The 18341-nt window shown below is 41.3% G+C and overlaps 2 protein-coding genes across 2 annotated transcripts in view; one reads left to right on the forward strand and one right to left on the reverse strand.

The window, feature by feature from the left end:
- oprk1 (opioid receptor, kappa 1) overlaps positions 1-6036 on the reverse strand; it is a 52760-nt gene extending 46724 nt beyond the window's left edge. Inside the window, exons 1-2 of the mRNA XM_030402541.1 lie at positions 5667-6036; positions 5370-5418 (exon numbers count right to left, since the gene is read on the reverse strand). Coding sequence (XP_030258401.1) covers positions 5370-5418; positions 5667-5672 — 55 coding nt within the window. The 5' untranslated portion in view covers positions 5673-6036. The remainder of the gene's footprint in view (positions 1-5369; positions 5419-5666) is intronic.
- A 3079-nt stretch (positions 6037-9115) lies between these two features.
- On the forward strand, positions 9116-18005 carry rgs20 (regulator of G protein signaling 20). The gene is made up of 5 exons (XM_030403883.1): positions 9116-9347; positions 11027-11193; positions 12878-12952; positions 13066-13300; positions 14495-18005. The coding sequence occupies exons 1-5, from the start codon at positions 9240-9242 to the stop codon at positions 14681-14683; spliced, it is 774 nt and encodes a 257-aa protein (XP_030259743.1). The 5' UTR covers positions 9116-9239; the 3' UTR covers positions 14684-18005.
- Positions 18006-18341: the final 336 nt, after the last annotated feature.

Below are 18341 nucleotides of genomic sequence, written 5' to 3' on the forward strand. Positions count from 1 at the left end.
TTTGTAGCCTATTATTGTCTGTGGCTCCACTTAATATTGAAATTGAGCGTTTGATGTGTATTTTTTTAATTTCTAGATCCAAATTGGTGACTTAAAGACTTAGTGTTTCCGGTGTAAATTACCATGTTGAACTTTTAGATATGCCTGTGTCTGTGTGAACAATTCAGAAACTCTAACCCCCATATTGCATTTTTTATTTATTAACAAGTTCTTCTGCTGTAGTGAAATAAGACACTGATACAACCAAAGCACGGACAAGACGCAAAAACTATCCTTGGAAAGAGAAGCAGGAGGGCAGATAAAGTATTCATCCTGTTAGTTTTCTGCCTGTAAGAAACATCAAACTGAGATCTACTATTGCACTTTTAACTTTGTGGCTCTGTGAGGATGACTGAAGTCATGTTGGATTGCTCACACCGAAGAGCTTTGATCGGTGTTTATCCTTCTGAGTGTGTAAAGAGGAACGTGCATGACCGTGTGCGACCCATCAGAAGCTCCGCAGCCACCACATTGGAGCCTGCAATGTGTTAATGCTTCTGCGTGTGCATGGCAGCCATATGTTTACTCTACAAAGTCCATTTAACAGTGTGTTTTTAATCCATTGTGTTACGTGGGAACTCATCAAGGAGCATAAACAGTCACAAATGAGTCACAAATGAATCCACGTCTGTCGCTGGTCTTCCTCTCCGTCCGCCTCGCTCTGACACTAAGACCTCCTGGCTTAATCTGGCCTAAGCTGGTGAGACGCAGTAAAGCACAGAGGAATCAGGATTGCATCCAGTGGGAACATTGTCCTAATCCCCTTCTGCCCTCTCCTTTGTAAACACTCTTCTCTCCGTCAGGGTCACTGGTGCTATTTTATTTCCCCCTCCTCTGTCGCCGTCACAATGTGCTGGAGTGGAGACGCCGGGAAAACATAAGAGGAAGAGGAGCGAGGAGTGTGTGGATTTTCTTATGATCTCAGAGAGACTCGAGCCTCACGTGGCGAGTGAGGCCCCATGGCAGGAGCATGCCACGCGTTAGGACGGTGAGGCAGTGGGAGATCAGGCCCACGTCTGCTCTGCGGGGGATCAGGCGCGCAAGGGCCCTGATGTGGCGGCCGATACGGGGACTGGCCCGGGCCTGCCGGAACCGGGCGGGCTACCCGGTGAACTACAATGACCCGATCCAGGAGGAGCAGGAGATGGTGTGCCTTGAGGTATGGGCATGTTGTAGTTTTATTTTCTCAAATGAGCACTACTGTCCTGATAATTTTTAGTTATCGTAAACAAAAAAAAACTAACAAAAAAAAACACTGATGACTTTTATAATGGATCAAATACAGTCAAAAGTCACCAACCAGTCAGATGAAACTACAGCATCACTGGAGTTTGACGAAGATCAGCACACTAGTGAGAGGGCTGTGTCGCTTGTTTGTTACTGCCCTGACAAGAGGTCATAAAAGACGAAATAACAGACTAATAAAGAGCCTTTAATTTAGACTTCAGAGAGGCCATATATCTTTCAAATTATATTTGTTTTAATTATTAATCGCACGCAGTAAAGTCACCATCCCTAACTCTGTTGTTTGTTGTGACAGCCGCTCTTTTAGCTTCTTGCCAAACCTCTATTTAGGGGAGCACTTCCTGTCTGAAGGAGGCTTAACAAGATTAAAAGAAGAAGATGGTGTGTCTTGAAATAGTGTGATACTACTGTTGTTATCAGAAATCTAAACAAAGTCAAGCAGCAGGTCTCGAGGACGTTCAAAACACATGACAACCACTACAGACATCCTAACACTATATGAATATATATATATATATATAGAGAGAGAGAGAAACAACTAAGTGAGATGTGAGTTCATTCAGTCAGTTTCTAAAAACAGTGTGAACATGTGATTTGGCTTTGAGTTTGGCAGCAGAATCATTCTTAGTAAGTGGATAAATAAAGATTTCCGATATTCCTCCGTAGTAAGGGGAACTATGTTACTATTCAGAGAGGGGAAGGGATTTTGAGGGAGCCATGAGGACACAGGAGCTGAGTGGGAGGACAGAGGAGGCAGGTCAGGTCATTGACATATACATTACACAAATGTGTTGCTTGGCGAAGAGCAGAATAGATGCCCTGATGAACTACAGTCAAAATATTTTACTTAAAACATTGACATAACTGGACTTTGACCTCCAATTTGACAGAGTACTCCTCTTACTCATCACTACAGTTCCATAACATTGGTGGACTCTAGTCATTTGGTCCAAGTGTCAAGCAAGAGCCAAGTCATTTCTTTAGTCCAAGGTCAGGTCACCCCTCAAGATTCTGCCGTAAGCGATCCGGTAGTAATAAAAAGGAAAGACAAGGGATTAACACCTGTCTAATGATGATATTATTGGTCAGTTTATCTAACCTGTTAAAAAAAAAGCATGGCTCTGAAGTGAATTGGTATTACAATTATTGATATTAAGTGAAATATATGTTGTCAAACAAAGAAAAACTTTATCATAGCTAATTTATTCTTAATTTCGTCTCAATCCCCCCCTAAAAAAATCCCTCCCCGTCACTGTTAAACAGTGAAACACTGACAGCCAGACTAAACTAAACTAAACTGAAAAAATAAAATGAACACAGACAAGTCATTTGAGTCGACATGTCTCAAGTCAACTCAGGTCAAGTCGTGAGCCTTTTAACTTCCAACTCCACGTTAAGTCTCAAGGCACAAGTCATCAAAACAGTGACTCCGGTCCACATTATTTACAGATCAAATGTCAGATAAAGGAACAAAGTCAATGCTGTATTCTTCCAGATCTGATGCCTACGTTACCCACGATGCAACGCGCCAACAGGAGCAAGATTCTGGTGTGTTATGCTACAGTGGAGATGAGTTGGTAACGTCACACCCGGACTTTCCTCATTTAAAATGTGTAGTTTGACATCACTTGAGGCAATTTATCAGAAAGAATATACACTAATAAAACTAATAAAACAACCATTAGTATCAAATTAAGTACGACTCTTAAAGTGAGTGGAGCCGCCTTCCATGTTATTATTTACACCCGTGTTTGTCTTGTCAGCTGTGAAAAAGATCTCGTCTCTTACAGCGTCCTCGACCTCACCCATCCCTGATCCATCCTCATTTTAGAATAAAGTGTGACTGAGTTTATACTGACGGTAAGATTTTGTTGACACATGTGCACTCGTCATCTCTCACATTGATAATCAGTCACATTCAGTTTTCATCTGTACTTTAAAAAATGTACCAACATAGGCCTACTAAACCTTCACCATCCCATATATTGTGTCATACCATAAATATACATACATCCATAGATATATAGTTATCTGCAGTGTGATTTCATGACCTTTATGACATGGTTCAAAGATTGTTTGGTATCATAGAGACCAGACACAATAACCCAAATCATAACTGACATGCTCTGATACAGACCATGCCTACTAACCCTAATTTCATCGTCCTTGTCAGTAGAGCAAAGAGAATTTGGGTCCACTCAGTGACTGTTACTTGTCTCGAGAGCTCCTGCGCATTTTAAGGAGAGAACTGTATTGTCAGTGTGTGCAGGTAATTTGAATTATACACAGAGATCTGATATGAAACGATCATATTCTGACCAGTTTCTTGTGTCCCTGAAGTAGCTTTGTGGGGGGACTTTCTCACAGTTCAATAAAGCAGGGGGTGGTTGAAATGTAATATCAGCCAGACTTGACTTATTTGCTCGCATTGGAGCAAACAAAGCACTCACAGCAAAACAGAGACACTTTGAAATAGCTTTTCTCCCTCCAGTCAACAGGATGCTGAGTTCCTGATATCTGATTTTCTGTATCCCCTCAGCCTCGTCTAGCACTCTGTGCAATGTGTCTGCACATTCACATATTTGCATTTAAGCATGTGCAAACTTCTATTGCTTTTCTGTAGCTAGATGGGGACACTGGGGACATGTCCCCGCCGCCACTATCTTAAATGAGCATTTTCAACTTGCACAATTTGTCAAAAATGTTCTGAAAAAACAGCTTTCATTAAGTCAAGGCAATCAACAAATAGAGCTGGCATGCCCTGGTGTTTTCTACAGCACATCTAATACTGGCATTGTTCGATTAACATGGCCTTGAAGCTGTGATGCAAATGGATGACTGTACTTGTTTGGTTAACATTATTGTGTGTATTTTCATAAAGTCAACACTGCAGAAGAAGGATGCATTATTTCTTATCCAGTCTAACCTCACGCTATTCCTCGCATTACTTTGCTTAAAACTGCATATGTTGAAAACCTTGAAACAAATACGTCTCTTCATCTAAACCCATGTGTCCCTGACCAGGGCGATATTCCAGAATACATGTTGATAAAACACGTAGTTAAAACCTTCTTAAATCATTCCCATTTCTGTCCATTCTTGCTCTGTCATTGTGGGTGTCTGTAATGCACCTTAATCCACCAACACTGGATGTCACCCGTCATAAAAAGGATAAAAGAAGGAGACGCGGTGACGAGCTGTCGCATGTCACGTCAAATCAGGAGATGATGATGGACGATTTGCGAGACACTCGGGTAGATTGTGCTGGAATATGGTTGGGTTTTACAGTTGCGCTCAATTCCTGGATGTGTGCTCGGAGTAAATAAAAATCTGAGAAGATATCATCGTCATCTCAACATATAGCTTAGCCCACAAATGGGACATATCTAAATTGTTATATACTACTAGATTACAAATATACAATACACATATATTAATTATATGTTTTTCTCTTGCTTTTTACATCATTCCATTATTATTTTTCATTATAAGAATGTAAATATACTATAAACTATACCCCGTTTAGCTCAGACTCATGACTGTGACACATGCATGACTGCATAAAAGCAGCACTTTTGAATCTCTGAATCAGGGCCACAGATCAGCGATGGTATTTCAACTTCTGTAAATCCATTATATATATTTGTCCGAAGATGTTGGCTGTCCTTTATTACGTGGATGCAAATTGAATTCCGACACTGATGGGACAATAAAGAAACAGATGTAACATCAAATCCTGAGTAATGATGACACTCAAGACATAGAAGGGGCGGATAGAAGTCACAGCGAGATCCCTACAAATTTCTTTCCTCTTGCAAGACTTTTTAAATGATAACATAATCCTTCACTGATCCCCCAGAGGGGAGATTTGAGTGTTACAGCACCACAAGGATGGAACACGTAATTAAACACGTATGAATTAAAAAGAGATTAAAACAGAAGCTGTGGAAGAGAAGTTAGACAGACATTGCAGAATTACAGGCAGAATTGGTACAAATGCAGTAAAGTTTCACTTAAACTGATAGTGAACAATGTTGTCTCAAGCAAAAATGACATCGTGGAGTGATGGATGGAGTTATGTTTACCTTTAATTAACAGGTGATTTGGGCCATCTGTTGCGCGGAGAGCTTTAGCCTGGATGTGAGGTTAAAGAAGAAAAAAACAAAAACAAGGACAGATGACTGTGTAATTTGTTACAGGGATTAAGACACTGATTGGGGTTTTATTAAATGGAGCCTGACATTTACAGTAGAAAGAGCAACTCGATCAACACACCTGGAGGAAACAGAGAGAAGTTCGTTAGAGCAGCGATAATGTCAGCAGGAAATCAACTGCGGAGACATAAAAATCATCTGCGTTGCTGCGTTGCGACTCATCTTCACCTTCATATGCCAGGCATCATCTCTTGAGGTGCTAAGTCGGTCACTCGCTTCCTCTCTAGTTTCTGTCTGCAGTGATTGAATCTAATAACGCGAAGGCTTCACAATACATCGAATCCTCTTGATCGCATATTGCCAAGACCTGATTCATCCCATCACCCAGCTCTGGTGTCGCGCTCCCCGGTGTGACCTTGTGTGTTCGGACTGACCTCTTCCACTTGGCGTTGTGCCCTTGGGGGGTAAAAAAAAAAAAAAAAAAAGGCTGCATGCTCGTCGAATCACAAGAGCATAAGGTATCGCTTGCTGCTTTGCGTGTGCGTGTATCAATCTCACATGGCTATTTGTGGGCCTGTGTTGCATAACATGAACACAGGGGAAGGTGTTAAATGAAGTGTTGCGGAGAAGAGTCACATGTTCATATCTCCGGAGGGGATGAGGGGATGTGTGGATGCTCAGGGCACGCCCCAGATCAGCACAGTCAGAAAGTAATTAATCTGGACGGGAACGGAATCCATTGCTTTTTGTTTTTGTTTTTGTTGTTTTTCTGGCAGGATTTCAGAACAGATGAATGCCTGATCCATGACTGGTTCAATAGGCACGATCATGGAACACGATCCGTGCGTTGTCCACTCAGTTTTTCTATTACGGGCGCTCATATTTTGCAGCACTTTGTATTTACAATATTGGACTGGTGGCTTTTTATCTCCACGGCATCAAAGAGCATTTTTTACTAACAATTTGACGCAGATGGGCAAAGGCACAGACGTGTTGGTGTGCATTAAGTAGATAATGCCGTGAAATACTGTACATTGTGGCAGTCTTTTGAAGAATAGGCAGAGTGCCATCTGGTGTTTGTACAAAGCAAGGCATGACGTGCACCTAAAAGCAAAGCATTGGTAAATGGGCTTAGATTGAATTGAAGAAGATATGATAGAAAAATATGCATCACATTATCTTTGGGCCTCGTTTGCATTGGCACAGATTTATGCTAATGAAAGCATGTAGACTGTGAGGGATCGTCATTGTCGAGGGATCACATCCTGCAAACATAGCCGTCCACACCATCCATGTGAACATTGATGCTCCATAAGTCTGGCAATGTGGAGAGCATCATGTCAGTGCTGTAGTCGGAGCTGCCTTCAGATGGCAGTGTTGTCGTCTGCATCATGACTGGTCGCAGGGCCTGCACTGTAGATTACAAGGCGAAGAGGAGCCTGGCAGTCATCTGTAAAGGAAGATAAAGTCTAACTAAAACTGGCAACCTATGACTAGGTGCGGTACAGATTGTCACGCTGGGAGAAGCAATGCAACAGATGTAAGTCGACTGACAGGGCTCTGTGGGGCTTCGTTTGATGGAAGCGGTCTTTAGTTTATGTTAGTGGACTCTTTTTCTAAACCAACATTAGCTCCTGTCGCTCCTCATTACCACAGTGAAGAGAGGGACTCGAGGAAAAGCACTTCACGCCACAATGTCCTCACACGTGGCCAATACAAAAGTGATAAATACACGTTAGATCCTCAAATTGTTACATCAAGCCCCTTTTAACTACTAACTAAACAGCAGTCCATAAGGAGTCTTTTAAATGCATGGTTAAAAGGACCAAACAAATGAAAAGCTGCAAGATTCAGGATAGAAACCACAGAGCAGATTTTTTTAAAGACATTTCTGGAGCTTCACTGCCAAAACAGTGCTGCAGCGTTCTCCTAAACAACTGAAGTGGATGGGGACTCGTTTTAAAACTTATATAAACAAAAGATAAATGAAATGGCTCCATACAGCTCCGTCCAGTGTAATCCACGCCGCCGGAAACTCAGAAATCCCACATTGATTTGAAAAGACAATATTTGCACCCTCAGTGAAGTTTCAAAAAGGGTGTTAATAACATCTTTTCAAATCAGTTTGACTTGGATCACTCTGAATACACATGAAGCCATGTTGTGTTTCTTTTTTAAGTTGTTTATTTATGTTTCAAACAAGTCCCCACCGACTTCATCTGTTTAGGAGAACGTTGTTTTGCTGCAGACTCCAGAAATGTTTTGTGGACTCTGAAACTTCACCCAACTTCCCATCAGCATGAGGGCGAGGACATAATGACAGATTTGTATTTTCTGGGGAGAATTTTGTGTCGTGAATGATTACTGTGTAAGGCAAGGCAAATGATGAAACATGGCTGTTTTCTTCATATAATTTTTAATCAAATCGGCTTAAAGGGGCACTGTGTGAGTTTTGGAGAAGAACTGTAAACTCTCAAATTTTGAGATTTACAATATCAATGAGGCTATAATAGAAACTTAGAAATATTTTATTTTTTTATAACTGAATAAAAAAGCTGATCTCAGAGGAAATGAAGGTCCCCAGCACGCTGTTTGAAGCTGGAAAGGTGGCAGGGTCCGCCACATATGAACAGTATGAAGTTGAGTTGTCTTTTAAGTTCAGTTTGTTTATTCAGTTTATTCAGTCATGAAACCAAAAGAGATTTGGCTTGTTTGTGTGTTTGTCCTTCCCCCAAAACTACATAGTGCACCTTTAAATCAATCAGGACACTTGATAGTGTCCATTTCTTTTCAATTCACATGCTTTTTTGGGGGGGATCATTTCCATGTTTTCCAATTACCTTTTGTTATTTCCACCTCTCGTACATGACATAGTTTCATAGTGAATTGAAACTCTGCTGCCTGTTTCAGCACCACAGACAGCGACTTCAGGCAAAGACTCACAGGGGCATGAGCAAAAGGAAGTGTGTATATACTCCTTTTTATGATTAAAAATGTTTACGGTTCCCAACTAGTTGTGATGCGCAAAGAGCTCATACAGAGTTTGAATATGTTCTCCTACCTGTTTTTTGTTGTTGTTTGTTTTTGAGCTTAAAGAGACATTATGCAGTTTTGGGAAAAGAAGGGAAAGATCTTCACTAACTGATTTTTATTCTTAAAATTACTTTACAAACTAAATAAACAAACTCTCTTCGTATTCATGACCTTAAAGGACAGCACAATTTCACACGGCTTTTTACTTTGTTTACATTTGGCGGACCCTGCCGCCTTCCTAGCTGCAAACAGTGTTTGGGGAATTAAAATTCTGAGTTTGAGTTTCTTCTCCAACACCACAAAGTGCCCCTTTAAGGTCAGATTGTTTGTCCAGTCCTGAAAACAAAGAGTTTGAATATCAATGAAGACCTTTCTTTTCTGATTAACTCAATTTCACACGGTTTTACTTTGTTTACATGTGGCGGACCCTGCCACTACCCTTTCTAGTTCCAAACAGTGTTCAGCAGCTTGTTATGGAACGAAAAAAGTAATAGTATATATCCCTGTGTTTGTATTCCCTCGTTAAGATTGCAGCCCCGACGATTAGAACATTCTGAGCTTGAATCCCCTCTCCAAAAACTACATGGTGCCCCTTTATCTCGGCGCTCCTCTCCCTTTCTCTAATATAAACTGACATCACGCAGCTTGTTCAGTCCGGTTTCCTCACACGCCAGGCAGGGTAAAGGACCCGCACTGTAAACCTGTGCCACAGCCTACCGTCGTGGTTTACTCTCCTCACTGGGCTACTACGAGTTGGAGAGCAGACGCATGCGTACTGACTTGGAGCAGCCGGTCGGGGAAAAAAAGCCCTATGTGCCATCGGATGTAATCAAGGCAAAGAATTACCTCTTCGCGCTGTGCATACATGGTGAAATTGTAAGTACTGGTGGCGAAACAGATGTATCATTGCACGGACATTTTGGTCGAGGGCCGTTTTTTTTTTTTCCCCCGGCGTTTGTAAATGGCATGTCAGTGTCTCGCCGTACAGCGGGCTTTTAAAACGGATCGAGGCAGCGTCTTTTTTCGGTGGTTGTCCGGGGCGATGAAGCTCTCCGCTTCTTCATGGTGGCACTTTCCATTGATGTGATGCGTGTGCGAGTTTGCTAATGCCATTGGTGTTTTTTCTTTCTTTCTTTCCTTCTTTCTTTCTTTCTTTTTTTTTCCTGCTGCTAAATCGTTCAGGTGCCATTAAATCCCGGCGACGCTCGCGTTCGTGCGACAGTGAGATTGGGGAGGAATGGTGATTTTGTAATTTCATTATTATTATTATTATTTTCATTATTTGGTCTTCTCATGATTTATCCTTTTGAATGAATACGACCCCCCCCCCCCCCCCCAACCCCCCATTTCACCGTTGCCGTGGCTCGTTGAGTCAAGCCACAGCATACTGCGATCGTGTGTCAGCTCCGAAGCGCCCGACGCGTAAAATATGCCATTTGGCAAGACGCACGAAAATGTGCAGCTGAAGCCTGGAAGCTGGAGAAATCTCCATTTTAGAAAAGGGCCAAATGGGTTTTTTGTATTCACTGAAAGGCTATGATAGAGCGATGCTGCGGTTATAGATTTGCAAGCTGCGCCTTCACACCCCCCCCCCCCCCCTTCCTCCTCCTCCTCCTCCTCCTCCTCCCATGTACCAAATCTCCTGACATTTTTTTTTTTTTTTAAGCATCGTTTTCTTGTGTCAGGTAGTAGCCGGGGATGATGCCGTGTGGTGGGAGCGACAGCTCTGTTACATAAATGATCTGACAGGATTTGGCGGTGTCTGACCCGGTGATGACACATTTGTTAAAATCAGACAAGAAGTCATTCTGTGAGCTCGTCCATAGGCCCCGAGAACCTCCAGTGGGGGGATGTGTTGAAGACGCTTTAATCACGTTTGATATCACATGAACATGATAAACCCCTGGAGGTTGAATGACACGTTGACACTTGAGGAGTGAAAATCCCCCCCCCCCCCCCTTAAAAAAAGAACAAATATTTACACTGTTTTCATGTGTGTTAAATGTAATGCTCCACTTGGGCCCTGTGAGCGTTGCAAATCCTTTAATGCACTGCTTTTACACTCAGGCTTTCACAAATGGGATATTTTTCTTAAAAAATAAAACGTTGGCTTATGGACATTGAGCCCATGTTCGACAAGCCGTTGCCTTTCACACATGCAGTCAGAGTGTGTTGCGGGAAACACGCAGGCAGTTTGAGATAAGAGGAGCTGAAATGTGCTTGGCGAGTGCATATTTGGCAGCAAAGGGGGAAAAAAAGGAAAATCAGCAAATTATTCTTCCATACTTTTTTTTTTTTTGTGCACTGCATAGAGCAGAACAGCATTCCTTTACAGTGTGACCTCTGGACATGCCAGCACATGCAGCAGCCAGTGAGAAGCACACTTAAGAAATACATAGGTGTCAACTGGTGAGTGGTAAATTAAATCAGTCTCGTCTTTGGTGCACTTCCAGTACAACCAGTACTGTCCTTATGATAGGTTGAGGAGATGTTGTCAGTTAAATACCATCCCTGTCTTCTGAACACTAAACTCAGTGCCTCTCCTCTGTCTGTAGCCCATGGGATCAGAGCGGATGGAGATGCGAAAGAGGCAGATGTCGGTGCAGCAGGAGTCGGCAGCGGGAGGGACTGCATCGGCCCAGCAGGGCCAGCCGGGCCAGGCCAACCCACGGGGCTCGAATGCATGTTGCTTCTGCTGGTGCTGCTGCTGTAGCTGTTCCTGGTAGGTCTCCTCTTCTCTACTCGATCGTTGTGCCCCAGCATGGCCGACATTGCCAGACACAGGACAGCACAGCCTGAGCCACTGTATCTCAGCAGCTTGGGTCACTTGTTCCAGCTTGGGTCTTATGTTTCTTACATTCTTGCCTGTGATCCTTGGACTTCTAGACCTGCAGTAGCTGTATAACAGTGCTATGCAAGCCTGAACGTCAGCTCTGGAAATTTCTGCAGAACCAACATTGGAGATATTCGTCTCTGGTTACCAGTTGCTTTTGTTATACTTCGACACAGCACAGAGAGCACATTCACAAAACAGATACGGACATAGCTAAACTCAACCAGAGACACCCAAACTCTTTCTCCTGGAGGGCCAAACAAACCAAAAGAAAAACCTGTTGTATTTTTCTCTAGAAACATCTGGTGTTTAGCACAGACGTGTCCTATCTGATATCACCAGGTTGGTGTTGTTCCTAGAACGTCATGATTGGTGTTGTTCAAGGACCATCATTGCAACTGACCAATCAAGCTGTTGTGATGTCATCGATTTGCACCTCTTCATGGTACTGTGCCTGAAACGTCATACTTTATGTTGCTCAAGGACCGTCGTTGCTAATTACAGAAAAAGGGCCAAAGCTTGCAGGTCAAGTAAGCAGTGGCCTTATGGGTTGAGTTCGGGAGTTCAGGTCCCAGTTGAAGCATATTATCACGCTGTTCAGATCGGACTGGGTGATACGGAATTCAGATCGTGTCATGATATTTTCAGGCTATCTCATGCTAACCATATATATATTGATATTTTGAAAATGCCAGAACTGGGAGGTAAAATCAAATATCACTTTGACGGAATACCTCGATAGTGATACTGACTACTCGTGCTTCCACAAATTATTAACACAATTTATTTTAACAATTTTAGATAAGTTATAATCGTTCTTGTGGATATAATAACAAAGTGGTTGAAGGCAAGAATTAGATCAAGTAGAACAGTCTGGTAAGTTTGGAAAATGACATTGTCTTGCTGTAACACAGCCTGTTAAACCACTAACACTAGCTTGACTTTTCATATTTTGTGTCTTTACAGTTTCCTGTCCCTGTTTGGTTAATTTTAGGAGAATATGGTTTTGGCTCCAATAAACCCTTCACAATGTTGAACACATCTTTGAAGGATAACATCACCTGTGTGAATATTTTGCCACTCTTTTTTTCCCCGAGTGACATCACAAAACACGATTGGTCGGTTGCTGTGATGGAAGATGCAAGACAGCAACGCTTGAAAATATATAAAGTGACCATTTGAATTATTGGATAATCTTCAGATTACTTTTGCAATCAATAAACTAATGATTTAGTCTTTGAGAAAACTGTAAGAAAATACCTGTCAAAATTTCCTAGAAACAATGTGATGTCTACCCATAAAGTTTACTGTAAAGAGTCTAAAATGGCAGTAAAACATTTACATGTGAATATTACATGTCAGCTAATAGGTTTTATGTGCATATAGTAAGAGGTCTTGTGCAGTCTGCTTAGACTTAGACGTGTGTAGAACTGGAAACATATTTTGTGTATTCTATTCTTATAGATTACAGTAAGATGATTATAAGGCATTAAGAAATAACTGCTCCAAAAAAATAATGTGCGGTTCATAATCAGTGTCCCTGTCGCCTGCCATGTTTCCGTGTCACTATCAGGAATGAAGACCGGGATGAGAGGAACCGAAAGACTTCCTATGACGTCAAGGAAGGGACCGCAGACTGTGAAGACTGGTCAGCTGATTTCACTTTACAAAAATGCTTCATTCTAAACTGAACATATTTGTGGAAAATAAATGTTGAAATGCCCCCCCCCCTCCCCCCCTCGTTGCCCTCGCTCTCTGCAGTCCTAAGCCCACGCTGGAGGAGGTGCGCTTATGGGGGCAGTCGTTTGACAAGCTGATGTGCTGCCCAGCAGGGAGGAACTCCTTCCGACAGTTTCTTCGCACCGAGTTCAGCGAGGAGAACATGCTCTTCTGGTTAGCGTGTGATGAGTTCAGGCAAGAGACCAACAAGAGTGTGATCGAGGTGAAGGCTCGGGTCATCTACGAGGACTACATCTCCATTCTCTCGCCTAAAGAGGTCTGACAGCTCCTGATTTCTACTTATTACGAAATAATGCTTTGATTTGAAGGCTTATGATATCAGATTCATCTCATTTTCTCGAACATAAAAGGAACAGTTTGACATTTTTCGGAAATGCGCTTGTTAGCTTTTTATAAATAAATTACAGCTAACACAAACTAAAATAAACTACAACTGGTTAGCCTAGCAAGCTAGGCTAGCATGAAGACTGAAAATGGGGGGAAACAGTTAGCCTTGTTCCCGCCAAAGGCTGCAAAATCAGCCATTCCACCACTAGCTAACACATCGTATCTGGTTTGTTATTGAGACTATAGGAAGTTTCTTGTCCCAGCACATAACCCCCGAAAGATAGCAAACTGTTGTTTTAGCGCCTCAGTTTTTAAACAGATGAATCAACTGAGATGTAACGTGTTGATTAGCAGGCTTTAAAGTACTGGTAGGTTGGATCGCGTAGGCTAGCTGTTTTCCCCTGTTTTCAGTCTTTGTGCTAAGCTAAGCTAACGCCTCATTTCCCCACATTTTTGTGTCTGCAATTAAAGACTTACTGAACACCCTGGGTGTTCAACGCAAGGAAGCTAAGCTAATTCTCTCTGTTGTTATGTTGAAACAAAATCATGACAATGTCTCCCAGTTCTTGGAAATATTTTGTTAAATGACGTATAAACCACTGATGCATTCGAAATCTTACATAGCTAGCATGTTACTAATGTTAGCTAAATATGCCATCAAACTTCTGAGAAAAAATGTGTAAATAGAGCTGTATTACATTCATCGATTGGTTCGATAATTTGTTTATGCTAATGCCCTGTGGTGCACAGTGCATTCGGTCGCCCAGAATCCACCTCAGAATTTTTACACACACATGAGGTATATTCTGGAGCATTGCAAACACATTAAACATCTATAACGAAATGGAAATGAACCGTGGAAGGGAACTGTGGTTTTCCCAAAATGGGCGAACACTTCATCTTTCTGTTGATATGCTGCCCCCAATTTGTTTGGAGTGTGAATTCGACAGGCCAGTTCTTACATACAGGATCTTTAACTACACAGATCAATTTGTCATTGTACTTTCATAGCCAAAAAAAGTCGACTCATTTCTCAAAATGTCAAACTATACCTTTTAAAGAAACCGATTCATTGAGACGGTGCGCCGGCTCTTCCTAACTTTTCCCTGTCCTTGACTCCCAGGTGAGCCTTGACTCCCGTGTGCGCGAGTCGATCAACAGGAGCATACAGGAGCCCACCTTGCACACGTTCGACGATGCCCAGCTGCAGATCTACACACTAATGCAAAGAGACTCGTATCCCCGCTACATGAACTCCCCAGCCTACAAAAACCTGCTCAACACTCTGTCAGAGCAGTCCCCTGAATCTTAGGGTGTTGATGACCTGTGATCTTTTAACTGTCTTTATCCCCCTCCCCCCCCCTCAACCTCCCAGCCCATCACCCCTCATCCTTACTCCCTTTTTTAAAGTTTTTTTTTGTCTTATGTTCAGTGTAGGATTACATGAACCGGGCCTCGAGCCTGGCCCCTCCCAGGGATCTCAGCGCTATTGTGATCTGCACCTGACCGAAGACACTCAGGTCTCAAAAAAATCTCCCGAGGGCTCGACATCACAAGTACTGCTACAGATTAACATAGCAAAACACTCCAAAGGAATATGAATACATTTTGTTTTCTGTTTTCTTTCTTTTGATAGAAATAATCTATTTTATTTGTGTTCAGAGTTTTTTATGGTCTGTTGTTTTTTTGTATGGTTGTTTGGGGGGAAAATGATTCCTACTGTAGACTATATATATTTATGAGTTTGTAAATAGTAAAAAAAAAAAAAAAAATGGAATTGTGGGTATTTTATGTAGAAACGCCTGGTTCTATTTACTGCGTATGAAAATCAAAGCTCAAGTCAAAGGCTACGTGTTAGCTCTACTTGCAGGCTGCTTTGTGGGGTACTGTATGATTTTCCCTTGGTTTCACCCTGTTTTTGTTACCTAACCTCACACTTTGGTACCTGTGACAGCGACTTGGCAACTCCAGTTCACATAGAAACTGTGCGTGATTGAAACTGCTATAAGTGTGGTTATTAGCGGAGTAAGGGAAAGTGATGAGAGCCCTTGCCAGGGTTTGCAACTCATTCCCTTAAGAAACTCAAAATCAATGATGGAAGGGTATGTTAACTTTCTTTACTCAATCTTAACCACAGAAGATTGCCTATTTTAGACCGTCTATTTTTAAATCAAGTGTTGTTAACGCACACGTTATAGGTTTAATATAGTTTAATCAGTGTGACATAAGTATCTAAGTAATTCTATTTACCAGATGATGTATTTTTGTTATTGTTATCTATTGCCAATTCAGAAAAAGAGTACACATTGTATTTAAGTCTTACGGTGGAGTAACCAATAGCCTACTGTTAAAATCTGGGTAACATTTTCCTAATGGGTCTGTAATTTGCCAATCATTTCCAGAAAGAGCTATTATCTTGGGGAGGGGGAGATAGGAATTTCCTTCAGAGAACTGCTCCACGTAAACCCAAGTAAATACTAATTTACTAATCATGTAGAATTTTGGGACATACGATATGTCCCAAAATGTTTGCTTGACAGTGGAGAAGTAGATGTGAAGATGTGTCCCCTAAATGTGAAGCGACACCGCAACGACAGTTAGCTTAGCACAAAGACCGGAAACAGAGGGAAACAGCTGGCCTGGCTCCATCCATAGCCAACAAAAACTGCCTGCAGCAGCACCTCTAAAGCTCGATAATTAACATGTGATATCTTTTTTTGTGATCAAATTTTTATTTTATTTTAAAGAAAGAAAGGCATAAGTAGGTACTTGCACATTACAAGAATAGATCATAAAAATATATTGCATACCTACACACATGCTTAAATACATATGTAAACAACTAAAATAATACTTAAAAAATAAATAAACAAATGCACAATGAAATCAGAGCCGAAATTATAACCCCAAATATGACCCACCCATTCCCTGGATCCTGGACTCCAAACCTCAGTCACATGTTACACCCGAAACCCACAGAGGGTAGTAAGAAGTGAATGCCAAGCCTTTATTGCCGACTCCTTAGCTCCGTGAACTCTGGCAATCGACGACTCCAGATAAACAATGTCCAAATATGTCAAAACCCATACTCGGAAAGAAAGTGAGTGTGGAGGTTTCCAACGTGTAGCAACTAGTTTTTTCGCAGCTGTTAGACCAGCAACATGTGATATCTTGTATGTTTACTTTGTACAAAAAAAGTGTAAAACAGAACACCAGCGCAGACTTTAGCAAGTAGCTGCTCCTGGCTAAGAGACAGTCGGCCATATTACCGCCCCATAAAACAGCTATTTTTTAGATTTTACATTTGTACAGTCTATAAAATAGCTATAAAATTATATACATAATGTGTTAATACGTTTAAGAGGTGCTGTTAAGAGGTTTCTGTTTCCACAAACAGAGCCAGGCTAGCTGTTCGCTATTCTACTCTCAGTGTTTGGATCAGCTTAGCTAACTGTAGCTGCATACTTGTTGTCCAGATCTAAAGTATTGATTTTCATATCTTAAAAAAAAAAGCAAATAAGCATATTTAATTCTCTATTATATCAACTTGTTTGAAATCATTTGGAATTTATGAATTGCAAGTGACTCTATTTTATCCATAATCAGAGCTAAAACACATTTTAGTTCATTTCTCGTTTCAGTAAAATTAAATAAAGCCTCACCTAAATTTGCGAGATTGACAGCAGGCCGCGTCATTTGCGTATCATCCCGCAAGATTTTGACTTTAAAAATAATAATTTTCAAATGGCCCAACTGCAATACGAAAACTGACTTCTGTGAAATTGACACAGGGGGTCAGGCTGGGTTAGCAGCAACACCAAAGCCACCACGCAAACTGTGTTCATACGCTTACCGAGAGCATTTACCGTCGACTAAAAAAATTGGAGTTGCCAAGTGTTAAATACTTTTGCGTATTCTGATAGTTTTAGTTGAATAACTTTGTTGCCTCACAAACATGTCACTCAAAGACAAGATCCTCACATGGGGAAGTGCCTTGACATTCAATTTTATGACATCTTTCTCATGAAGCAGAAGTTGTTTTCAGACTCTTGCCACAGGGGTGTTTACTGGAGCACGAGACGAGTTTATCGGAAATTGTCCCTCTCTTTGGCCAAATTATTGCATGTGTTTTGTCTTAATTCCTTAGTTGTGACTACGTTGGCCCATTTTTGGTAGCGCTACCAAACAGTATGGCGGAGGGTGATGACAACAACACATGTCTTTATGTGCTGAGGACAAACCAAGATCAATAGATAGGGCTGGTTGATCTGAACTTCTTGCCAACCAGTGTGCTTCACGGTGGCACTTCTACTTGTCTTAGAGTCAACTTTAACTTACTTATGTGCAATTTGAGCTGATGGATACACCGCGCAGATCAACCTCAAAACACAATCTAAGCCAATGGTTTGGAGTGATGCCTATAAATGTTGTTTCTTCTTCTGTTTACTATATGAAATGTGTTATTTTGCGCTGAGTTTACTGAAGAATACATTTTTAAAAAAACAAACAATGTGAATGTTTACAGTATATGGTTTAGGGTTTTTCTTTCTTCTTTTTTTTCTGCTACTCTCCAAGAAAATAATGACTTGTGGGCATTTTGATTGAGATAAAATAAAGCACAACAATTTTATTGACTCTGGATTGATTTGATCATGAAATCACAACACAACCGTCAAATACTGAAACTTTCCTGGATAACCAAACAACGCTTGGGCAGAATTTGGACTGAATTCACCTTAAATAACGGCATGTATTAGCAAATGAATTAGTTATAATATTGTATGAAGGTAAACATGTGCAAAATTAATCTCCACATCTTAAAGGATGATGTTTGCCTATATGTTAGTTTGTTATCAAATTGATCAGGTGGATCTATTTAAAGAAAATCCCTGGTTAAAGACAGTTATGTTGCACAATTGAGCCTCATACTGTCTCTGACACTACAGTGGTTATTAAGTGATATTTGGCCA

The sequence above is a fragment of the Sparus aurata genome, chromosome 21 (assembly GCF_900880675.1).
Source record: "Sparus aurata chromosome 21, fSpaAur1.1, whole genome shotgun sequence".
Taxonomy (NCBI): Eukaryota; Metazoa; Chordata; class Actinopteri; order Spariformes; family Sparidae; genus Sparus; species Sparus aurata.

What these genes read in the sequence shown, in the direction of transcription:
- rgs20 (XM_030403883.1), top strand. Translation starts at nt 9,240, where the DNA reads ATGCGTACTGACTTGGAGCAGCCGGTCGGGGAAAAAAAGCCCTATGTG. An exon ending in TGCTGCTGTAGCTGTTCCTG is followed by an intron (nt 11,194 to 12,877) that starts GTAGGTCTCCTC and finishes TGTCACTATCAG; the next exon opens with GAATGAAGACCGGGATGAGA. An exon ending in CCATTCTCTCGCCTAAAGAG is followed by an intron (nt 13,301 to 14,494) that starts GTCTGACAGCTC and finishes CTTGACTCCCAG; the next exon opens with GTGAGCCTTGACTCCCGTGT.